Below are 22,576 nucleotides of genomic sequence, written 5' to 3' on the forward strand. Positions count from 1 at the left end.
GTCCACTCATCTTTCTTTCTAGCATCACTCGATTCTTCAAAAATTTACTCGCTACGCGATTCTCATCGGCCCCTTTCATCAAGCTAAACAAATCTTATCGTTTGATGGAACAAAAGAAGGTTTTGTCGTATGATCGATAGTTCTACGTACACTATTACTACACATATATATATATATTTATGTGTGTCACGAAGAACACTTTGAAAAAGGGAATTCATCCATCTTATTTTTTCTTTCTTTTTTTTTTTCTTTCTTTTTTTTTTAAGAAGAAAACCTAAGAAGATATCAGAAATATAAGAAGGGATGAGAAAGTTAAAAAAGAACGACTTTTATTCCAGATCATGATAATCACATGTTAGGAAATCTAATGCATTATTCAACGAATGCACTTTCTTATCACTTCGCTAATACCAATTCGTAGGATGATAATACTCTCGAAGATATCGATCAATCATTCACACGTGTCAATAACAAACGATATTTTCTTGTTTGTTTTTTTTTGTCTTTGGGGGCTTCCTTCTTTGAATTGAATTTTTTGCTGCTGCTGCTGATTTTCTTTTTTGCGTTTTGTTTTTTCTTTTATTATTTACGATCGATTGCGTTTTCGTACGTATAAATAAACGGCGTATACGTTCTACTCATTTGTAATGTGCACTCACGCGAAAAGGATTTGCAAATAAAATCGTGTATGATTTCGAATAAATGCACCAATTTAATTATTCGAGAGAGAGTGTGTGTGTGTGTATATATGTATGTGTGGTTTTTTCCCCTCTTTTCTTTTCTTCTTTTTTTTCTTTTTTATGGATTAATCTCTAACGAGGAGAAAACGATTTAACGAGAAACTATCCATCCGCATGATCTTTCAGTAACAACATACTGCTTGGATTCGAGCCTAATGGCTCGTTGACCTTTCGGCACCTGTTGATTGTCGTTTATCAACGATTTGTACGCGCAGATTTGCCGTGGATCGGTATAGTTGACCAAGTAAAATGAAAGCTTGTCCGTTTCTCTAGAGATTTGTCTCTCTCTCTCTCTCTCTCTCTCTCTCTCTCTCTCTTTCTCTCTCTCTCTCTCTCTCTCTCTCTCCTAGCAGTTTCTAATTCACCAAAATGATCGCCTCTGACTTGTATACTCACCATTTCTCGTCTCAAGTATTGCAGTACATATTTTTCAAGTAGAGCCGAACAGTAACCAAGTTGTTATGTTATACGATTTTTTTTAATTGTTCGTATAATATCAAATTTGCTTAACCTTTAACCGGTGATGTACTTAGGGTTAATAATATTTCATATCATATTTTTTATATATCAATAAATCGCTCCTAGAAATAGCAATAAAAAAAATTTATTATAACAGGACAAAGTCCTAATAAAATGAGGAAGAAGAAGAAGGAGAAGAAGATATTTTTTATTATAATATATATAATTATTATCAGATTGATAATTAATGAAATATTAGTAAGTAGTTAAGTGTTAAATTGAAATTAACGAAAGAGTATATAATATTAGGTGTTTGGAAATTATTTCAGAGATCCTACACATTATATTTTTAATATTAATTTGAAAAAAAAAAAAAGTTAATTTTGACATGTATATCATGTGGAATTATAAGAAAATATATGACATTCCAAGCGAAAGTTCATCTTTCTTTCTTTTCCTTCAGACATTTTCTCAACGTTAATTTGAGTTGACAAATGATAAATAAAAATAAAATTCAGAATCTTTTTCTATCGAGCACCTTTGTTCCACCCCCCATTAATTCACTCTTGAACGTTTCTTCCTGACGCTTTTAACGAACAAACGTTGAACCTCTGTGGAATCATAATTTTTCCGAATTACTAGAAATACCTTTGGGAAATGGAAGATATTCTCCATTTGAGAATAGTAATGTCGTTAAAGAATATTAAGGATTTCGGACGTGTTTTGGAAGACGATTGGAATCGTTTTTGACGATATTATTGTTTGATCGTTGAAACTTATTGATATTGCTCGTTATATCGTGTACGTTGGAAATGAACGAATATGTGTTTCTGTTAAAAAGAGAAAGAAAGAAAGAGAGAGAGAGTGTAATTTTTGTATAATTTTTACTCGTATAGTATTGGATCATTTATAAAGACAAAAATTCAATAAACAGTTCGTAGATAATATACAGATTAACTGTTATTTGTAAAATTCAAAAGTACTTCAAAAAATACTCGAATATCGAAAACATACGAATATTGTTCGCTATAAAATATTGAATATTCTCCAGCTATCTATCGAAATAATCTATATGACTTATTAATGGAGTAACACGGTGTACTGGCGATTAGTTCAAATGAAAACGAAACATTCTAGCGACTACGTCAAAAGTAGAATTTGGTTTTTCTCTCGAAACAAAAGAAAAAAAAAAAGAAACAAAAAAAAATCTAAAGAATAAAGTAATAATTCGGCAGAATTTTTTTTGCCGATTAATCCCAAAACACGCAAGCAAGATTTGATCCTTCGAATCCTCGACAAAATTTTTATCGGCTTACCTGCTCGTTATCATGTAAAAAAAATCTTTCGATTACTCTCTTCTCTAAAAATCTGGGTCAACATATTTCACTGCTCTTCGATATTTCGATGGAGTTTCAAATATAACGATGTTCATATAAATTTCAATAACAAAGACACTCTACGATCAGTCCTTAACGTTATAGCACTGTTTTATCTTTTTATAATAGAATATAAAGTATAACAAATAAAAAAGTTTTCTCGATTGAATATATTAACGTCAAAGATGCTTCTTTTAAATAGAAAAAAAAAATTGATTCCAAATAAAAAAAGAAAACAAATTATAAGAATAACGCATTTATCATTTTTCTAATAAATTTTCTGACTCATCGCGGAAATGAATAATTGAAATTATGTTTTCTTGTTACAATTATACAATCTTTTACACGTACAATAAAATGGTTTGATTATTTTAAAATTTAGAAGTATGTATATTCGAGAGACAAATCTTAATTAGAATAATAGGAAGAACTTTTAAACGAGCGCTAACGAGTCGACTTAATTCGATAATAAAAATTTCACGATACCCAAATGTTTTCGTCGAATGAACGAACAGCCGAAAAATAGAGAAAGAAAAAAAACCGTGGGGTGGTGATACTTTATTAGAATGATTTGGTTTCGGAGGGTTGCGCCCCCGTTTAGCATTTACAGAAGATATGGGGAAAAGGATGGGACAGGGGCGGGAGGGGATGTAAGGGAATGTAGAGGAGGATTACAGACATCGCAACAAATCAAGCGAGTATAGCGCGAAGTTTAAAATCATCCTCGTGGGAGTATTCTTTCCCTTACTTTTTTGGTTTCTTCTTTTTTTTTCTCTCCATTCTCAAGGGATATGTTCGAATACACGTTACGCGTTTTATTTACACTTATTAGTTACGAACGGCGACAACGATTTTTATTCCCAGTTAAAAAATCATCTTATCTTTGTGCAATTTACATATTGATTATACGGCCAAGGATAAATTAGAAAGACTAAAAATGCTAAAAGGGAAGAGATGTATTTTAGATAATCGGTAAGATACTTATTAGGATAAGAAACGAAATTGTCTACTTATTTACGTATTTACATATCTGGTACAGAGACATGTAAATTTTATTGTTCAAGAATAAATGAGCCACTTACTCTTTCTTTTATTTCTTTTTTTTTTCTTTTTTTTTAAATTACCCAGTACGTATAAATCTAATTTCGAAAGAAAATACAATAAAAAAAGAAAAGAAATTATTCGATGGTAATTCCAACTACGAATAAAATTTGTATCTTTTATACATTTATATTTTTAATGAGACAATTGTTCTCTCGTGAATTAATCCCAACAAATTTGATTTTTAAACGAAATTTATCTTTTTCTTTTTTACATATTTAGTATAAATCCAAAAGAAAAAAACAAATGAGTAAAAACGATGCTCTTATTATTATTATAAGAGTAAAAATATATTTCCATATATATATATTCTATCGATTATTAGATCTGTCGTTACACAAAGTCATTTTCAATATCTACGTTCCGTCTTTCAATGTAATGTTTCGCACGACAGTCGAACTCGAGTCACAACGACGAGAAGACCGAATCGTAATCGTTCCAGGTTAGTTTTATTAAATCTAATATTATATACCGTATAATTTGATTTCAATTTTTAATTAATCAAACACACATCTTACCAATAAAACAAAACATTAATATTATTGGTATAAAATCATATAAAATGACGAACTTAGAAATATTTCAAACGAGTAAGAAAAATTTCGAGCGATTTAAAACACGTTTTTAATACCTAATCAACAAATTTTTACGACAAATCAAATATTATTCTTTTTCTTACACATTATTCGAAATATCGTTAAATTGATCACAGTATTTGTTTTATTACGAAGTCATCATATTTTCCTTTTCCCATTTTCGAAGTAATAAATCAAAATAATGATCCGATCGTTAAGGTGTTAATAGAAGGAATTTGGAATACACAGTTATAAAAGATATTGTATGACAAAAATAAATTGAGAGATAGAGATAGAAAGAGAGAGAGTGAGAGAGAAAGAAGATTGATCCAAACTAAACAATGCGTCTCGCAATAAAGAAGAAATCGAATGATACTATCACCGATATTGCAGTGACACGTTACCTCCGTAACGAATTATATGTCATAAAATTCACTATATGACATACTTGCAATGTGTTACCTGACAATGGTATAGCATATGCCAGTATAGGTCATTGTAGAGATTTTACGATAGGTCGTTATAGAACCTGCAGGCGACCACTTCTCTCTGTATTCTCTACAACCCACTAATTCTCTCTCTCTCTCTCTCTCTCTCTCTCTTTCTCTTTCTTTCTATTGGCCTGTCTCACCCTCTCTTTCTCTCTCCCTTGAAATAAACGGGGTTCTATTTCGCTTCTAATTAAAAGCACTGGATTTCTGCTGCGACGTACGCCGAACTGCTACTACCAGCACCACTATCGCTAATACAACCAGTACCACTACCACTACACTACCTACTACCACTACCTACAACTATAGTTACAAATACAACCACCATTACGTGTTTACGTTTAAACTGGATACCTGAAACTGGCCTTCTTTCTATCGCATAGCAATATTCCTTGTACATTCGGGGATGAGACATTTGCGATTATATTGTAATATGAACAGAAAGAGAGAGAGAGAGAGAGAGAGAGAGAGAGAGAGAGAAGGAGAGAGAAAAAGAGAGCTCGCGTTTTAATATCGTATGAGTTAACATCTCCCGTCGACAAAGGCCCGAGTTGATATTCAACCGTAGTTGTTAATGAGAAAACTCGAAAATTGTTATCCCTCGAGATTCGACCAACTCAACATTTTAAAGCCTCTACTTATTATTCCATTTCGAATATGTATTTACATCTATATATGTTAGCGTTGTTACTTTGTGAGAAAACGTTAATTCATAAAATGACCAGCTAAATCCTGAAATATCCAAATTTCAATACTCTTTTAAAGATTTTATTACTCTTTGACAAGTAATTGAAACTTTTTACTTACTTACTTTCTAGAACATTCGAAAAGAAATTTTTACTCGTTTAAGTTCATTTTTCTAACTCTACTATGATTCTCGAGTGTGTCTATCTCTTTCAATTTCGAATGTTGAATCCTTTGACTGTAGCGTCGGGAATTCCTCTGCATCCAATTGCTTTGTATTAGCCATTTCTCTCTCTCTCTCTCTCTCTCTCTCCTCTTCAGATCTTGAAACGTGTTTACTTTACCTTTGTGATGACGGAACTCTTACCGTAGTGCAATAAACTTTGATCCATCACTTCTCTTCTTTTTTTTCTCTCTCTCTCTCTCTTTCTCTCCTTTTCCATGGCACTTCCCCTTTCTTGTTTATTCATAATCGGTAACCTTTGTAATTTTGTTCTCAAAGAAAAGAAAAGAAAAGAAAAGAAAAAAAGGTAACAGTGCGAAAGCATTTATATATTTTTGTCCAATTAAAAAGGAATCATGATGGAAACACGGGATACCTTTTTGCGATTTTATAGAAAATTATTGTACGATACGCGACGTAGAAAAAAGAAAATTCGTGCGTAGTGTTGCATGATAAATCCATCAAGGTTGCCGCATAAAATATCGGTACAATTTTTCGACCAATCTTTCTTCGTTCCATATTTCTTTCTTTCTTTTTTACTTTTTCTTTTTTGTTTTGTTTTGTTTTGTTTTCTATTTTTTTTTCCTATCTCTTACTTTATCATTTCTTCTTTCCACTCATATATAGGTACGTATCTACTCGCGGAAATTTCTCGAGAAATGTTGGAAAAGAAGAAAAGCAGAAGAAAAAATAATATAAAAGAAAAAGATAAGAAGGAGAGAGAAAGAGAAAGAGAACGTGTGTGTGTATGTGTATATGTATATGCGTGAGTGTATAAATATTGGTACTTATCTACGCTTGCCATGCAACTTCATGAAGAATGGAGCATCCACGGTGTATTATGATAATCATATGCAAAAGACGAGAAAACGCATCTTTCAAGAATCACGAAAAGTATTCGTAGCCTTGTGTTATGTTAGAAATGGTTCTGGTATATGAGCCAACCATTTCACAAAAAGCATTTGGAAAAACATCACCATTAAGTCAGTTCTGATTTCTTGCTGATACGTCATACCGATCGTTATCGAGTATCATGATAAATGAAATGGTTAATAGCATTTACATTTTTCTTCTTACGTGTAATTATTACAGAGTTAATCTAAGTCAACAAAATTATACAAATTAATATTTCATAATTTATTTTATAATTGGAAATAATTTGTATAGAAAATAAATCATAAAATTCATTGTTTCAATTTGTTTCGTTAACTCAGTCCAATTTCATAATTACCAGCACGTATAATTTATTTTATTATATAAATAAATGTAGGAAGAGATATCGAACGAGGAAGAAAAAAATGATTTTAAGCAGAAATAGTTAGTTTAGAAAAATTGCCCCATGATTCGATAATACTTTACACATATAACATATTATCATCAATTCCTCGCTCGAGATAAAGAAAAAAGGGGATGCGGCAAGTTGGCACAAGAGGACCGTCGTCACACTCTTCGTGATGCGGCATTTTCTGCGGACAAATATCGACGACCAACACGGATATATTAAATCGCGTGAGCACGAACACACCGTTTTCTCTCATCGAATATAAGCGAGCTTCACAATACGTATTATGTATCGTTTACTCGTTCATGTGTGAACAATATTCGAGAGAATAAGTTTAGAAACAGAGAAAAACAAAAACAACGGTATAGAAGAAACTGAAATAAAAAATCTTTCCAGTCCAACGAACGAGAACAATTTAACATATGCTATGGTGTATCATAAAATTATTCGAGTAATATTTAGAATCTCATATCATTATTTATATTATTCTATAAAAAGAAAATAAAAAAAGAATGGAAATTTTTACGAGGAGATATTAAAAAGTTAATATAAATTAAAATGAGAGAAATCAAATATATATGATTAGTATTTTAATACAATGTGTTTATCATTATTTTATAAAAAAAACAATGGTCATTATAATAAAAAATATTTGGTTAAATAAAAAAAAAAAAAGAATTTATCAATACTTTAAATGGTCAGTATTTATAAAAGTATCAGAATTGCATTATAGGATTAAATATCAATGCAACGTACTGGATATTTAACTCTATATATTGATCATTTATTTTGAAAACAGATTAACCAAAGGTATAAATAAAATAACCAATTTTTATAAATCTTTTTGTTATACTCCAAAAAATCGGACGAACGTTAGATTAATTTCATGATATATTTAACTATAAATATCTCTTATTTTGAAATGATTGATTTTCCAAAATATATCATGTAGTCCTATAAGCCCTTAATGTTCCAGTGCAGTGATGACTTCGAGGGTACAATTTAGCTGTAATATAAGAAAAGTGCATTAGTGCATTAAAATAATTGTTAATTAATCGATACAAGTGTCTATTGTTGCCTAAAAGTTCGGAATATATGATCTATGTACCGTCCTCTTCGAAATCTATCGTTGCACTGAGTCATTGTCCTCTATGAAATTTCTTTTATTAAATGTTGTTTATATGACTTTCCGAACGTTGCGCATGTGTATAAAAGAATAATACACCTAATACATACAATTTAAAATTATAACGTTCCGATTTTAGTATTGTAACTCACCACTGCGCAGGAACGGTTAAATAATTACATAAAAATGATAAAAATACTAAAATCAGAACGTTACAATCTTAAATTTTATGTATTAGGTGTATGATTCCCTTTATACACATGCGCAACGTTCAAAAAGTCTTATAAACAACTTTCACCAAAAGAACTTTAACAGAGAACAAGGACTCATTTCAACGGTGGATTTCGAGGAGGAGGGATCTCAAAACATATACTCCGAGCTTTTAGACAACAGACACTTCTATCGATTAATTAACGATTATTTTAATTCTCTAATGCACTCTCTTTATATTTCAGATTGTTTAAACATATATGTACTGGTTTAAACATTACATACTTATTAACATACTTTAAATATAAAATGATTTCGATGTGATATTCTTTTCGATGAAAATTTCCCCCTCCGAAGTCACCACTACACAGGAACGTTAAAACAAATACACATTAGTTTAAACAATTACATAAAAATTGAAATAATACTAAAATCAGAACTTTATATAATTTTAATTTCTATTTATTACAATTAATTTTTTCGTTACACACATGCGCAACTTTCGAAAAGCCATGTAAACAAGATTCAATAAAAAAAAAAACTTTTCTATATGACAATGTATCAGTCCAACAGAAGATTTCAAAAAGGAAAGTACATCAAAAGGTACATTCATATTTTTATGTTACATTCTATATTTCCATCGTCTACTCAACAATTTTTCTAATCCACTAATGCACTCCTCTTATATAATATTTCAAAAACAAAACTGAAGTTGTATAAATCATTATTTTTTGGTGTGATCTGGAAAACGTAATATAAAGTTATTAAAAACATTCGGTCAGTTTCATGCATAGAACATAGATAGGATACCATAGATAGATAGATAGATAGATAGATAGAGAAAACACACATCGATCAAACGTAATATTGCTGATATGTCAGATCTCCCGTAATACTTGCTCTCTCTCGTTCTCTTTGTTTCATGTTACCGGCAGTTGTTCATGATCGATAACTGCGCGGACGATTGGAGGATCGCGATGACCTGGCAAAGGATCTCCCAGATTTCGGTGGAGTTGTTGATCTGCGCGATCCATCCGATACCCGGGGAGTATTATTTCCTATGGACGACCAAGTTGGCGAACAAGGGCGGTGATATAGGCTCCAAGTGGGTGCCATATGACGTAACCCTTTCGCTACCGATGTTCCTTAGACTCTACCTCATCTGTCGGGTGATGTTACTACATTCGAAGCTTTTCACCGATGCATCCTCTCGCAGCATCGGGGCTTTGAATCGTATTAACTTCAACACACGTTTCGTCTTGAAGACCCTGATGACCATTTGCCCGGGTACCGTCTTATTGGTCTTCATGGTCTCATTATGGATCATTGCTTCGTGGACGTTACGACAATGCGAAAGGTAAATCATTTCTGTTTTTTTTTTTTATTTTCTTCTTTCTTTTTAATTTAATTACAAAGAGATAATTATTATTAAAGTAGAAAGATAATTAGGCTAAATTGTAACGGATAGTTAATACATTTTTCTATTACTTTTAATTGTAATTTATATGCATAAAAAATATATATAACTGTAGCTTGTGTAATTGTAATGAATCGTAAATAATATTTTAGCAAATTAATTCGATGTCTTATTTTTAAATAATGTAATATTTATTTATAAAGTGTTATCACATATATTCTGTTATTCTTCGAAATGATTTCCATTATTATGTGATTACTTTGGTCCCCATATCTTTCAGACAACTGCCAAATTATTTAACGAAAAACGAACTACAATTTTAATACAATGAATTTAATATCAAGGCACCGAATTAATTGTAGCATCTAATATAATGTAAAAGTTGTTATAGGTATTGTGTTTAATGAAATATATCTTAATTTCAAAGATTTGTAGATTTTTGTATAACTTAGCCTAATTATATGAATTATAGCAAGAATATAATATATTTTACAGAATATTCTCAACTTCTAGTATATAAATTCGATATTTGATATTGACGTTGATTTAAGATTAAGTCTTATTTAATACGATACACGTGGGTATGTACCATAAATTATAATCTATCAAACCGTCTAGAGTACTTTTTCTTATTTTTTTTGCAGAATATATATCTCGAAAGTACTTCTAAACACGAAGATTATAAAATCGTAGACATTGAAATTACAGTATTCGTTGGGTAATTTTGATTTCGTGCCGTCGAATATAAGTAAAAGATACTTGTTCCCTTTTTTTCACGAATTGAAATAAGTAAACACGAACGAATCGTTTGGCCGTAAGAAAAAATACGTAACAGACACGAATCGTCTTTACGAGGTATTAATTCGAGAAGGTTCGCAGAGTTCGTCTTACTTAGTCGACCGATAACGAGGAATTAAATCGGAAATTTCGACATTGTACCGTTAAAATGATCGCTCGGTATCAATAGTGAATCTCTCGAGATTCCAATCGGCGTAATTAAATTCTTACGTAAATGGCAGAGCCGTGGAAGGAAAAGAAATAATCGATCTTATAAATGTCATATAGGTTTTAATCAAAATAAATTAAATACGATTACAATCCGTTCCATTTTTGTTTTTATTACTGTTTTCTTTAACGATCGGTGATAATTGAAAAAATAAATTATTTCAATTTATTCGATTTATAATCTTTAAAAAAGAAATAATATACCAATGGCACGAACAATTTTTATTAACTTTCTTTTTTTTTTGATTTCGTTCTCCCTTAGTTCAATTAATAATAATCGTTAAAAAAAAAAAATAAATCATTTCAATCTATTCGATTTATTTCCGGTAAATAAATTATTTTCATTTCGTTAGTTTCACAATTCCCTATAACTTAAAGATTTTACTCGCATGTATAAGCAAAAATGTTTGCTCCTTTTCTGCTACCCATTTTCAAGTGACGTTTTCTACCGGCTCGATAAAACCTTCCGGCCTGTTCCTTTTTCTCCGTTTCACTGTCTTTCATTCTTTTTTTCTTTCTCTTTCTCTCGTTACATTTCTCTTTGTTCTTATATTTCCCTTATTTTCCCTTCTTATGCTTTTCCCTTTTATCCCTTTTCTTCTCTTCTTATTCCTTCGTTTATTCCTTCCTTTTCTCTCTTTGGCCTACTTAATGGACGAAACTTCTTCCGCTTTTTTCCCTTAAACTGAAATATTTATCACCCTTGAAATATTTATAGTTGGTACGTAACTACTTAGAACTTTCTGATAAATCTTCAGGACGATCACCAAGGATAACAAAAATTCACCTCACATACATTAAAAAAAAAAAAAAAAAGAAAGATAAAAAGCAAAAAATTTATTTATATATTGGGTAGATCGTTCCTCAACCTAATTCGATATTCACCCTTATGAAATCAGGAAAACGACGTCTTGTAATACGCTAGACACGTCCCTGACCGATATGCCATTTCTTTCTAACAAACGATTCGAATTTCTTGAAAACATAAATTCTTCTACTTCATTAATCTTCCACGTTTTACTGTCGGTCCCTGGTTAAACTGGAAAACTAATCTTAAACTTCCTAATCTTAATTGAATCCTATAAATATAGAATTTTGTATAATTTAGAATCAATAGGAATACCCCTGTACCCAATGCTGCTTCGTGTTTATCTCATGCACGAAAATACGATTGAATTCTAAGAGAATTTACATCGCTGTTAAGATTTAATGAAATCAATCAGAGAAAAATCGATAACCTCGTTGTATCGATTTCCACATTTTCTCCGGTCGAAGGTCATTTGATTATCAGAAGCAAATAGGAATTCCCAGGGTGTTTGTTTAAGATCAATTTATATTTGTTGATAAAAAAACAAAACATTATATATATTTAATCGAATTAAAATACCTTTGAGAGATCAATTAGGTTGTTCTTCTTTTGTTTCTATTAGTTTATTCAATTTTTCTTCTTTCTTTTTGTTTATAGTATAAAAAGTATTTAGGCAAATCTGCTAATAAAGTTTAATAGTCGAGTGATATGGCAAGGTATGCAAGACCGAACAGAACGAGTCTTCCCTCTTCTTCATTTTTGGATATCCTTGCAACCCCTTGAGAATTGCTCTCTTGTAAAACGAGAGAAGCTGAACGCAGATGTAGGTATACAAAAGTTTCCATTGTTCCTTTTCAAGAAACTTTGGGAAAACGTGTCTCTGGAGAACTTTAGCTTTCTTCGTTATTTCCCTTTCGAAGAAAATGTTCGCTTTACGTTAGATCGTATTTCGAACGGTGATCCTTTCCCAAAGATTTAACATATTTCTAAGTTAACATAAAACGTTTTAATAATGACATTCGTAAATTTTTACATAATATAGATTTTGTATTGATAACTAATATAACATTACAAACAAAATGTTTAATTGTAAGTTTATTACGTATTAAATAATGTTAATAATTATCACGAATTTCAATCTATTGTTTAAACATACCAAAACATGCATGTATGATATATGTATAATCATATAAATAAGAACACGTACGTACCTATATATATGTACACGATAATTAACAAATATAATTACACGTTTGAAAGTCTGTTCTCGATGAAATTAACTTATAAACTGAATAGGGCAATTAATAGCTTTTATATCATTTTCCATGATTTTATATCTATCATCCAGCGAAGGTCGAACTTTATGTGATATGTTAATGAGAATTTAATTTAATTCTTCGTTTTATCGTTGGCTCTGATTTAAAAAGGTTACAAAAAGTTAAAGAACAAATTAGATTATTCGAGAAAATATACGTAAATAATATTCATTGATAGGGAAATCAAATAAAATGATAACCTTACCTACTCTATAAATATAAGATAAACATTTCTATAAATAAAAAAAGGGAAAGCTTAGGATTCTTCAAATCATATAATAATAAATGACATTAACATTCTGCTAGGGTAGCAATTCCTATCAACCCTTGGACCCCATCAGACCAACGATGCTCGACATATTTCGATTCTACGAATCTTGAATGGAATCGAATCCGCGTATTCTAATCCGAGAATCGTGTTAGACATGTAAATCGTAAATAGAAGAGAAAGGGCTCCCGAGGAAAACGGATAAGCTGTGCCCGATACGATCGATAAGTTTCTTTGCTTTGTGTGTCTCTATATACTACGTATATGTGGGTGTTTCTCAGTAACATCGCATTTCACAAAATGTCACGTGAAACAATATAAGAAAACTATATAATATAATATTTCAAATTATTATTTAATATCAATTATATATTATTCTCTCGTGTAAGTTTATTCATAAATCATAATTTAAGAAAATTTTACGTTAGAAATGTTATTATGGGTATTTGGAAATCATTAGAAAAATATATTTGTCTCAGGGTTGCTGGGAAATACTCTTTTCATAAATGCTCATTTCATATTTGAAAATCGAGCGAATATTTATGTCAGTTTTCTTTTTTTTTTCTTTTTTTAATATACTGTATCGTACATAATGCGGCAAATCTAAAAATGAATTGAAGAAAATATAATAATAAAATGATTCGTTTGTTTATGTGAATGATCTATTGTATTGGCAATCATATCACGTTTCAATATTTCCCAATGTAGGTTCCACGACGAAGAACATGCGAATCTTCTTAATGCCATGTGGTTGATCGCCATCACGTTTCTCAGCGTTGGTTTCGGTGACATCGTACCGAACACGTATTGCGGTCGAGGGATAGCGGTTTCCACCGGAATGATGGTAAGATTTTATTCTTACATTTTCATCTTATATATATATGATTTCTCATGATAACGCAGCGCGCCTTAATTTTAAATTTTCCGAAAGAAAGTGCTAATTTAATTTTATATTTTTTTCTAATAAATTATTCTGATTTTTAATAAAAATTAATATGCACGCTGCATATGCATTTATGAAAGTAAAATCGATGGTAAACCGTTGCAACTTAATTAAATTCGATGTTTAGCCTTTGAAACTATGCATAATATTATTATAATCTTGTCGTTGAAAATAATTGTTTAATTATAATCAAATACTCTAGGAATAAAGTAATCTATTCAAAAATTTGAATATTAAAATATATATTATATAATATATAATATATTATTTATATATTATATTAATATTACTATTATTAGCGTTAGAGAATATATGATAAATGTAATTATAGATTCGTTTGAAATCAAGTTGAAGTAAATTTATTTTTTCAATTATGTGATATTTTTAAGTGAAATAACACGAAACAGAAATTCATATGCGTTTGCACAGATATACGTTTGAAAAAACAAATAATGATATCGTGAAATTGAGGAAGATACCACTTCCCCGCGTAATCGTCAAAATAAATAAACAGCTTGGCGAGGACATGATTGATTGATATAAGCCGGAGGCCAGACACGAATTTTCGTTTCCAAGTCGTTTACCATGATCCATTTGATCTCTTTAGAAGGATATCTAATAGGCTTCAATGACGACATCGTGAATTCCGCTTTACCGTTCATTAATCTTCATCGTGATGCATTATCGATACCCAGGGAAAATGAAAAATAGATATAGATTAGGTATATCTACGCCGGTGCATGTGGCACTAATTAATTCAATTCAAGATTAACGATTTCAATTGCAATATTTCATTGATGCACTCAATTTTACTTATTATGTTATTATTATTTCAAAGCGAATTCAAATGATAAGCGAAATGAATTAATAAATCTACCCCAAGTATAGTTCGTCCATGATTTATGACATATCTATAAAAGAAGAAAAGAAATGATTGTCGTTTATACAGGTTGTAACTGAGCCGGACTATAACTTTGTTCCTTGTGAGGATACAAAAAAGAAATTTTAGATGAAAATGTTGCATTGTTTAACGATGCAATTATGTACCGAAGCAAGTACGCAATGACACAACAAATGTTTTATTACTTTTTATATTATTTTATTAATTATTTCAATTTTAATAAAATTTTAATTACACAATATGGTTTATATCTGCTGAAAGAAGAAAATTATAATACGATTCAATTATTGGTGTATAGACACATTTTTAAATCATTTAAATTGTTTTAATTTATTGAAAATACGTCATAAATTATTAACGAAGTATTTTTTCATATTTCTAACATTTAATATAAATATATAATAAAAATAGTTTTAATTGGAAAAGCACAATAACTTTGGGTGTAGTTTATATCTCGAGCATAGAATTTTGCTGGCACGAAAACAGCAATCCTAGACATTCTTAGATATATCGAAGAGGGTTTACGATAGTAACAGCAGTGTAGAGTCAAGTAGAGTCGGCGAAAACGTTTTAAAGGGGCAACCAGCCGGGCCATAACAAACTGTACTCATGCCGAGTCTAATCTTCCTCGCCGTGAGAGAATATACCAGTTACTTATCGTTATTGTTTTACCATGCTCCAACTGCTAATTCAGTGGCACAAATTTTCAAGGCAACACCACGAAGAAGCATTAAACAATTTAGCCAGAAGGATTACGTTGCAAGAAGCTAATTTCCCGTTAAAGTTCAATTAGGTGAATGCATAATATATATGAGAGCGTGGAAATCAAAATAACTTAAAGTCATTAAAAATGACTAGATCATTGTAGATCACTTGAATAATTGAAAATTTAAAATAAAGAAAGGTACAAATTATTTCATTTAAAATCCTAACTTACGATTAGACCATTTTGATCCTCAGCCCTTTGTCGACATTAACAAATATAATGTTTAGATTTATTACAACATTTGGTACAAAACAATTGATCTTAAAAAGTTACATTTTTATGATTTAGACTTATCCTTCTCATCTATAAATGGGATGCATTAATCCACGTGTCGATCATTTTATTGTTCCCACTTTTCTTCGTCTTCTAGATCGAATCGTCTAAGAACTTAATCTGAAGATTTGCTTACGTATGCACAAGAATAAGATCGAAAGAATAAAAGATAGAATAATCTAGTATTATCGATTCGATAATAATCATACGTCTTGCCTATGCCTTCAATTTATAAATTCCCATATTTTTTACCATTGAAAGGAATTAATATAAAAATTTACCATTATAGTTTCTTTTCTTGTTCTTTTTCTTCTATGTTATTTGTAAGAAAGGAGAAATATTAAAAAAGGAAATCCTTCTTATTTTTTTGTTCAGGGGGCAGGTTGTACGGCTTTGCTCGTCGCTGTTGTTTCCAGGAAACTGGAACTTACAAGGGCGGAGAAGCACGTTCACAACTTCATGATGGACACGCAGCTAACAAAAAGGGTAAGAGCTCGTTTACTTGTTACCACCTTGAAATATGAAACAAATATTTCGTAGTCGCGGGAGTACAGAAAAGTATGCCATTAAGGATGAAAAATAAAGAAGAAAAAAGTATGATAAAAATAAGAAGAAAGATGCGATGAAAGAGTTGAAATACGAGGTGAACTTGGTTCTATTAAAAAATTCATTTAAATAAAAATAAATTGTCAACTCTTTGGCGACCCTCGTCGGTAACAATTTTAGATTAGAATCGTGACGAAAGGTAACAACAAACGATTATTGGATATTCCGTAATTAGTTTAATAACTTCATTGTTTGTTAAAACAACGGAACTAACTTTAAGTCGGACTTGTTTAATTTTCGATCAGAACATAAGCGTATCGATCGGTAGGTTCTACTGGGTCGTTGAAAGTCGTTCGTTACGATAAGTTCGTACGGCCGCTACGTAGGGCATTTTTCTCGACTGTACATCCGGATCGAAGCAAGAAAGCCTTTAGCAAGCGACTACTGAAATAATCACTAGCCTCTGATATTTATAAACCCTGCAAATATCAAGGAGTGATTTGATATAGTTGCCTACGTGCTGTGTTTTATCGACGAGCATTACAAAGTCGTGCACATATTTCTCAACTTTTCGACCAGAGACATTCGTCTTAAGGAAAAAATAGAAAATGTTTGAACGTCTATACAATTAAATGATGGAAAGTGCATTGAAATTAATTTACGATTTCAGCTGAAAAATGCCGCAGCAAACGTGTTAAGAGAAACATGGTTGATCTATAAGCACACACGCTTAGTAAAACGCGTCAATCCTGGCCGTGTTCGAACGCATCAACGAAAATTCCTACTGGCGATATACGCGTAAGTTGATTTTGAAATTAGTTGAAAAAAAATTTCGGTAAAAGTCGATTATTTGTAATGTTTAATGGTAAGAGAACGTAAGTTAATTCGCGTTCTCACATACGTACTATTTAAAATTAAATTTGATTGCAGACTGAGAAAAGTAAAAATGGATCAACGGAAGCTAATGGATAACGCTAATACGATAACGGACATGGCCAAGGTAGTAAAGGAAAAGATAGCGTCCATCGATCGTGGTAAAAAGCGAAAGTGGAATTGGCCGTGAGTGATTATAAGAATAAACACAAGGTATTAGATGCATATATATACACACGTATCTATATATATAAATATAGATAGTTCGCCTTTTGCTACGATCGAAAGTGACGACGTGATATGAATCTGATTAAAATTTCTTGGAATAAAAATAATTCATTGGATTAACGAGGAATGGTTGGGGGTGTGCGTTTGCATTGTTATTATTGTTGCCGGTGTAAACCTACTAGACGCAGAACACGGTCTACGAGATAGTCTCGGATATGAGTACGCGACAGGACGGGCTAGAGGAACGGCTCGTGAGCGTGGAGGACCGGTTGGTAAGCCTAGAGGAGAAACTGAGCACGTTGCAGAGCCAACTGGAGATGCTGCCGGAGGAGCTGACGCGGTGCCTAGCGCAACATGCCGAGCGTATGGAGCAGAGACGCAACTTCCTGCACCCGGACACGGCGGTGGCGATGGCGTCTTCCGGTGGTGCCGGTGGTGGCGTCTCCGCCGGTAACAGCCTCGGTTTGGGCATGTCCCATGGCGTCTTGGCTGGCGGCAACGCCTCCGGTCATCATCCCTTGGCGAATTTAGCAAACTCGCCTTCCCTCCTGCCGCACTCGAGAAGCGTGCCTAGTGGCCCGAGTGCACCCAGCACGATGTCCCTTCATCCTTGGCCGGTTAGTCCGGTCCTACCACCTGTCTCTAGTCGTACGCCTCACCTCGTCCCGGAAACTGGTCGACATCACGGCCACTCAACCGTCGTTGCTACCATTTCGAGCAGCACGCATACGGCCGCACCGACGGCCCCTACGACCACGACGACGACCACGACGACAACGATGACGTCGATGATGAGCACAACCTCGCAGTCGACCACCAGGCTGACCTCACAAGCCGGCATGGGTGGACTCGGCAACAGCCAAGGCTCGGATACGTCCGCGCACAGCTGAGTTTCATCACTGCAGCCGCAGCATTCTTACTAAACGGGGATCCTTCGAGACCACCTCCCTTTCTCTCCCCCCCCCCTCTCTCTCACTCTATCTCTCTCATCCTTTCTACCAAACGACGATCACATCGCCTTTTTCTCCTATGGTACTTCTTTTATGAGAGAGAAAACCGCTACAATTCCCAATCCTCCTCCTCCTCCTCCTCCTCTTTCACGATGGGTCCAATCCTTTTACCGATTGACGTTGCCTATTCGCCTAAATAATGCAAAGGACGGAAATGTTATTATCGATTAATTGATTCGGATCGATCGATCGACCAACCGACCTTGCGAGAGACGAGGGTACAATTATATCGGTTCTGTGCGAACCGAGAAAGAGAAGGGAGGAAACTCGAGGCCGGTTTCTTCCAATCGCTGCTGCGTGCTGCTGTTACCCTGCCCAACTTGCGTGCCTGAAAACTTTTTTCTTATCGATTAAATATATATTCGACAACACGGAAAAGCTCCACCTTATATCTCTCTCTAACACCTTGAGTCTAGTACTCGCGGACGGGCACGATGCTGCGTGTGTGTTATTAGCTCCAATGGGATGTGCTAAATATTGCGTTCAAGGAATCGTATCCTTTCGAGATAAACTCGCTCTATGCTCGACCAATTCACACAATTTTTCTCATTCGTAATAGGATCATTCATTCATTTTCTATCATTTTTTTTTTCAAATATTTTTCATGAAATATTTTTCTTCTAATTATTTGATAATCCTAATAATTAAATCTACTTTCGATAAGATACAACTCAAATCGATGCGCAAACTATTAAAGAAATAAAAAGAAAAAAAAAATATATATATATATATATATATATATACGATTGTACGCATAACGAGCAACTAAAAAAAAAAAATGGTAGCCGATCTTTTTTTATCTTATTACCTACAATTAAAAACTAGAACGATATTACATAACTATTCATATAATAAACAAACATTTTAGAATTCAGATAATAAGTGCACACGTAAAGAAAGAAGATTATAATATTTATATAGTTTGCGCATCTCTCTCGTTGACAAATACGAATGCGTGAAATTGACGTGATCGATGTTGGGAGTCGTTCGCGAAAAGATTGTTGGAAAAATGAAAAAAGAAAAAGGCAAAACGGGAATATCTTTTTGCACCTTTCGTCGCCGCTTGTATCTTCGATGTTTAAAAAGAAGTAGATTAAAAAAAATGAAGAGAAACTTTTCGTATTCGGTTCCGACATCTCGTCATACTTCGTATGAATGATTCGTACGACGAGAGCCATTTCGAGTTACTCGAAGGGATTCCTGGAGATCGGAGACGAATCAAAATACTGTTGAGAGAAAATATTTCTACTTCTAGTTCGATGCTCTCGATAAATTTATTTCCTACTGAAGAAAAATTCAAATTTTAGTTTATGCGTTCGAGATTGGTTACGATGGTTACATATACATAAATGCATACATATGTGTATATGTATATGTTTGCCGATGAACTTTTTCTCCTCTCTCTCTCTCTCTCTCTCTCTCAATTTCTCTCTCTCTCTTTTTCTTTTTCTTTCCCTCTCTCTTTCTCTGTCTCTCTCTCTTTCTCTATCTCTTTTTCTCTACAAGTATTTCGTTCGAACAAAGACGATAGGAAGAAAAAAAGAGAAATTCATTGATCGTGGTTGCAGTATTTTTACACGGCTCCGAAGTGCTCTGGAACATAAAGAGAATAAACGCAAAGTGATCTTATCCGCTTTAACGTCCGTAGGATTACGAAGCATATTTAATATTATTAGCGTATACATAAATATATACATAAATACACACACACACATACATATATATATATATATACATACATACATACATACATGTACATGGCGGACGGGTAAAAAAGATTTTTAGAAAAGGAATAAGATAATAAAAGAAAAGGTCACGTTTCTAATCGAAAAAGAAAGACACTTTTTTAAACTAAGAGAAACTCGGCACACGTATCTAAATCTTAATTAATTAATTAATTTAAAAAAGAAGAACACATGCACGCGCGTGTAAGTATACAAATACATAAACACATTTGAAAAGGAGTATAAAAAAAAATAAAATTGAATCGGCCAAAGCTATATTATAATAATAATAATAATAATACAATATCTAGTAATTATCCCTCAAGGACTTTAAGTTTCGACGTGTATCGATATAATGCGTATCTATATTGAGAGAAGGCGATTGGTAAGAGGAAAAGGGGAGAAAAAAGAGGGAGATGGGGAAAAAGGAAAAAAGAAAAGAACGAGCGAGAAAAAGGGGGATAAGAAACAACATAGAAAAAAACAAAACTGAGGGAAGAAGGAGGATGAGGATGAGGAGGGAATGGGGGGTGGAGAATCGGGGTTGGGGATTCAGGGAAAGGAAACGTGCCACAGGGTAAATGGGAAAGTGTAGGAAAAGAAACGCAAAAGAAAAGTCAAGGAAAGAAAGGCAATGGCGTACGTGCGCGTTCGTTGTTTTCTTCGAAAGAAAAAAAAAAGAAAAGAAAAAAAAAAGAAGAAACGAAAAGTAAAGCGAAGTAAGGTAAAGTATAATGGGGAGGGGAAAAAGCAACGAAACAGAATTAAAAGGGTGGGAAAGAGGGGGAGGGTGGCAGGGGGAAAAGAAAGAAAGAAAAAGAAGTAGCGTGGAAAGGAAACATAGAAGTGATTTATAAAGGAAAATAAATCGGAGCCCCGTCGGCGGACCCCGACTTTAACGTTCGTTGCATCGATACGTTCACCGCCTAAAAAATAAATAAATAAATAAATAAATGAACAAATGTGAGAGAGAAACGTGTAACGTAGCCAAGACTTCTTTCTGCGAGCGCAATTGGAGATCGACAATGAATGCGCAATCTTTCACGCGAGGGCGAGACGATCGCGAGACAATTAAGTTCAAAAAGGAAAGTGAAAGAGAAAAAATTAAAAAGAAAAAAAAAGAAGGATAGAAATAAAGAAAGAAAGAAAGAAAAAAAGATGCGAAATAAAATAAAATAAAAACTAGCGAACGTAACAGAGGGGTTGTCTCGCCCTCGCGCAACTCGTCTTATTCGTTTATTTGCGAGACGAAAGTTTGGGACCTGGTTTGTCATGTCCGACGAATTCATTTTCATTTTTGAAAAGCGCAGTTTCGCGGCTGTTTCGAAACGCGAAACGGGACCAAAAAAAGACACACGTTTGTCACGATTTTCTCATACTATTTATATATATACTATCTTCTTATCTCTGTATCTTTATACTTTTCTAATCCTATATTTTTCTTTTTTTCTTTCTTTTTTTCCTTTTCATTTCGCATAAGTCGTTCTATTTCGATTAAATACGAAAATTGATATATATTTTTTGTTTTAAATAAATAATTCTTTTCTTTTTCTTTTTATATATATATATATATATATATATTTTCTCTTTTTTTTCCTTATATTCTCTGTATCTGTCTCTTTCTCTCTCTATCTCATGCCAATCTGATTCCATATTTCATCCGTCTGTCTGTCTGTCTCTCTCTTTCTCTCTTTCTTTCCGCGACTCAACGCGCTGGACACGACAACTCCACGATATTTTTATATAGATTTCTTAAAAGTGCATTATAGTGCCAGGAAGACCACGCCGAGTTAAACTAAAAATAACTAAATAAATAAATAATTAATTAAACGAAGAGAGAAAAAAAAAATAAATAAAAATAATAAATAAATAAATAAAATAAATGAATAAAAAAGCAAGAAAAGAAAAAGTAACAATCTCAATATTGGAACATTAGACGAGTATAGACACTGATTCTATTATAATAATTATATAATGTATAAAAAAAAAAAATACACGATAATAGAGATAATAACCAGAAAGTCGTACGTTATGGGGAATAATCACTACTTCCTTTTTTTTTTTCCTTCTTCGCGAAAGATTAGAACTTGTTTTAAAATATATATTTTATACAAACGAGATGATTAAGGAATAATTTTTTGTTCAAAAAAACGTTAATTTAAATTAAATTAAATTAAAAAAAAAAGAAGAATATACTTTAATTCGCGATATGGTATTATAATACGAAATTT

At 32.5% G+C, this 22,576-nt stretch overlaps 1 protein-coding gene across 6 annotated transcripts in view; it reads left to right on the plus strand.

Annotated features, from left to right (window-relative positions):
• LOC106792803 (small conductance calcium-activated potassium channel protein) overlaps positions 1-20,032 on the plus strand; it is a 149,431-nt gene extending 129,399 nt beyond the window's left edge. For 5 of the 6 annotated variants that reach the window (XM_014759327.1, XM_014759338.1, XM_014759342.1 and 2 more), the window contains 6 exons: positions 9,203-9,624; positions 13,790-13,925; positions 16,340-16,450; positions 17,181-17,308; positions 17,441-17,510; positions 17,794-18,590. In XM_014759327.1, coding sequence (XP_014614813.1) covers positions 9,203-9,624; positions 13,790-13,925; positions 16,340-16,450; positions 17,181-17,308; positions 17,441-17,510; positions 17,794-18,501 — 1,575 coding nt within the window. In that variant the 3' untranslated portion in view covers positions 18,502-18,590. Of the gene's footprint in view, positions 1-9,202; positions 9,625-13,789; positions 13,926-16,339; positions 16,451-17,180; positions 17,309-17,440; positions 17,511-17,793 lie in introns of all 6 variants that reach the window. The other variant, XM_014759333.1, reaches the window with a different exon arrangement.
• Positions 20,033-22,576: the final 2,544 nt, after the last annotated feature.

Source organism: Polistes canadensis, unplaced genomic scaffold (genome assembly GCF_001313835.1).
Source record: "Polistes canadensis isolate GaletaPanama2010 unplaced genomic scaffold, ASM131383v1 scaffold_10, whole genome shotgun sequence".
NCBI lineage: Eukaryota > Metazoa > Arthropoda > Insecta > Hymenoptera > Vespidae > Polistes > Polistes canadensis.